At 36.4% G+C, this 2,914-nt stretch overlaps 1 protein-coding gene across 1 annotated transcript in view; it reads right to left on the bottom strand.

Moving 5' to 3' along the window:
• The window catches only part of LOC107292287 (fibrillin-2), a gene marked incomplete at its 5' end in the record, with an annotated part of 40,506 nt that overhangs the window by 31,806 nt on the left and 5,786 nt on the right, over positions 1–2,914 (bottom strand). The window contains 2 exons of the mRNA XM_015821371.1: positions 500–622; positions 1,459–1,581. Coding sequence (XP_015676857.1) covers positions 500–622; positions 1,459–1,581 — 246 coding nt within the window. The remainder of the gene's footprint in view (positions 1–499; positions 623–1,458; positions 1,582–2,914) is intronic.

The raw sequence follows: 2,914 nt of genomic DNA, 5'->3' as shown, positions 1-2,914 counted from the left end.
GGGATCACCCTGATCTCTGGGGGCAGCTCATTCCAGAGGGTGGGAGCTCCCACAGAGAAGGCCCTCCCCCTTGGGGTCGCCAGCCGGCACTGTCTGGCCGACGGCACCCTGAGGAGACCCACCCTGTGGGAGCGTACTGGCCGATGGGAGGTAATCTGTGGCAGAAGGCGGTCTCGAAGGTATCCTGGTCCGCTGCCAATAAACAATCCAAGAAGACTTACATAAACATGCCAGGTAAGTACAGCTTGTTTATTGTAATGGCTATGAAGCATTGACTATGATTATCAAGCTGTTTTTTCACCTAACCTAGCTACTAAACCTAAAAATATATTCTCTTTCAAGTCACCAGGCATATCACAAAATACACCATGTAATAAAGCTGTGTTTATAACACAAACATATATAACATACCCCAATGCTTGTCTCCTACAACAGATATCCATATGGTAGCCTTCCCTTTCCATTTATATAAAATAATTATATGTATAATTCTACATACCAACACAGCCAACTCCTGTTGGGTTCAGCTGGAAATCTGGAGGACAGTTACATTCATACCTTCCAGGAGTATTTACACAAAAGCCATTGACACAATTTATAGGATCAGCACACTCATCAATATCTAAAGTAAGAAACATGCATCTGAAATTAAACTTAAGCCTTTATATTCATTTCATTAGTTCTTTTATAATAAAAAAATAAACATACTTCCTTCTTAACTGTTTACTTAACACAATCTATTAATCTCAGCCAGTTTCTGAAATACTGAACCAATCAACACTTCATTGTATTTTGATTTAATGGCTATATTCTAGCAATGATTTTTTTTTAAAAAAAATTTTACATTCCTATAATCCCTTTTTTGGGGGGTGGATTCAGAATGACTGAATGGAGCTGAGCATTTACTGGCCGGATGCCCTTCCTGACAGCTATGCAGAGTTTGCAGCAGGTATTTTCTCTTTGCGTCCTGATAGAGAAACATCTGTCTCTGCCTAGGATTGAATTCTCAACATTCTGAGTCAGAAGTGAGTTTCTTCACCTATAGGCCACTGCGCCACTCATATTCTAGCAATGATCAGTTTAATGAAAAAAGAAGTCAGAATTTTTTCTTTTAACCAAAATCTAACATAAAATATAATTGAAATTCATAGCTATTAATAGTATTATTTTAGCTTAAATATAATTATACTTTAGTGTATATATCCTTTTTATCCTGTTATTTTTCTTTTGAAGATTATTTATAATTATGGCTTTTACCTAATCTGTTCATCGGAAGAATATGTAATTTTGCATTTTTGGAAATATGCTGACAGTTCTTATGGAAAAAAAATATTATAAATGAACAATAGTGCAGGTAATAACTTTCTGTTTGTGTCAGTAATGTTTCCGTTTTGACCTCTTTACATAGAGGATTGGTTATACACACACACCTACCTACCCAGAGACATATTCTTTTACCTGTACAATTTCCTCCAGTTCTATCCAGTTCATAGCCATCATCACAAATACAGTGAAACATGCCAGGTAAGTTATTGCAAGTACCAAACACACATATATTCTGGAAGGCACATTCATCAATATCTGAAACAAAGGATAATACCGGAAATGATTAGTTACTATGTCTGAATGAAATACATACACCAAATCACTTATTTCCTAATAGTTCTTGAAATGTATATCTATATTAGAAAAGTCTAAACCTTATATGTATATGGTTCCCTGTGGTTTAATGAGAGGGAGTTGGATACATTAATTTTGTTATACAATAAGAAGAGAATGTCACGAATGAAGGCGAATATATGTGCCCCAGGATAATGTTGCAGGATCCAATCTGGATTTGTTACTGAGACTGGAGATTTTGTCTTCCAAACTTTTGGACTCATGTTGGAGCCCCTCGCTAGGGACCCTCACACTCTGCCAGAGAGACGTTCCCTGAGGATGGGCTCCAGCCCTAGTCTGAAAGCTCGGAAGGCAAAACCTCTGCTCCCGGTGACCGACCCAGATTGGATCCTGCAGAAAAAATTGTATTTGCATATGATGGGAACATTTAAAGGAGATTATTTGAAAATATTTGCATGTCACATTGTATTCATATTGCATATTATTTTCCATTCAAAACATCTAAAACCAAAGAAAATGAAATAATTTAAATAATTATTTATAATAATTTGTGCCAAAACAACCGATCAAATCATAAGAACTGCTAAAATAAAGACTGCCATAAAAACAATAAAACTGGGGCTTCAATAGTAAGTTTGAAATATCACAGCATGATGGATATGATACATCTGCACCAAGAGAGATTATAACCATGTCACTAAATTAAATTTCATATTATTTTGAAATCTACTGAAAAATATATTACCACAAATACAAAATTCTTATGCTTACTTCTCTAAGATCCCTTATTAATGTAATATATTTCCACATACATATAATGTTGTAACCAGAACATTTTTTTCTACATGCTATTTGTTAATTGACAAAAATGGTCAACCCACTGTTTGATGCAACATTTTATGTGCAAAGCCATGAAAACTGGAATGTCTAAAGCAAAGTCATTTTGCTTGAGAAAAATAGCTAGCTTTATATATAAATCATACGGTGCATATTCTGCATTACACAAACATTCTGCTAGTACTTAGAATTTACCTCCTCATATCTGATCCAAATGCTCAAAAAAAGGGGGGGGGGAGGAATCCCTGTGGATTTTACTCCACTAATTGTTGCTGACTATAGGGGGCAGTGCTCATCTCCGTTTCAAGAGCCATTGAGCCAGTGCTGTCTGAAGACCTTTCTGCGCTCATGCGGCCAACATGATGTCATGGAATGTCCTTACTTATTTATCTACTTGTATTTGCATGCTTTCAAATTGCTAGCGTGGCAGGGGCTAGGGCAGGGGTAGGCAACCTTG

This window comes from Protobothrops mucrosquamatus, unplaced genomic scaffold (assembly GCF_001527695.2).
Source record: "Protobothrops mucrosquamatus isolate PMUCROS unplaced genomic scaffold, P.Mucros_1.0 scaffold_164, whole genome shotgun sequence".
NCBI classification, from domain to species: domain Eukaryota; kingdom Metazoa; phylum Chordata; class Lepidosauria; order Squamata; family Viperidae; genus Protobothrops; species Protobothrops mucrosquamatus.
This window is presented reverse-complemented; position numbering and strand designations above follow the sequence as displayed.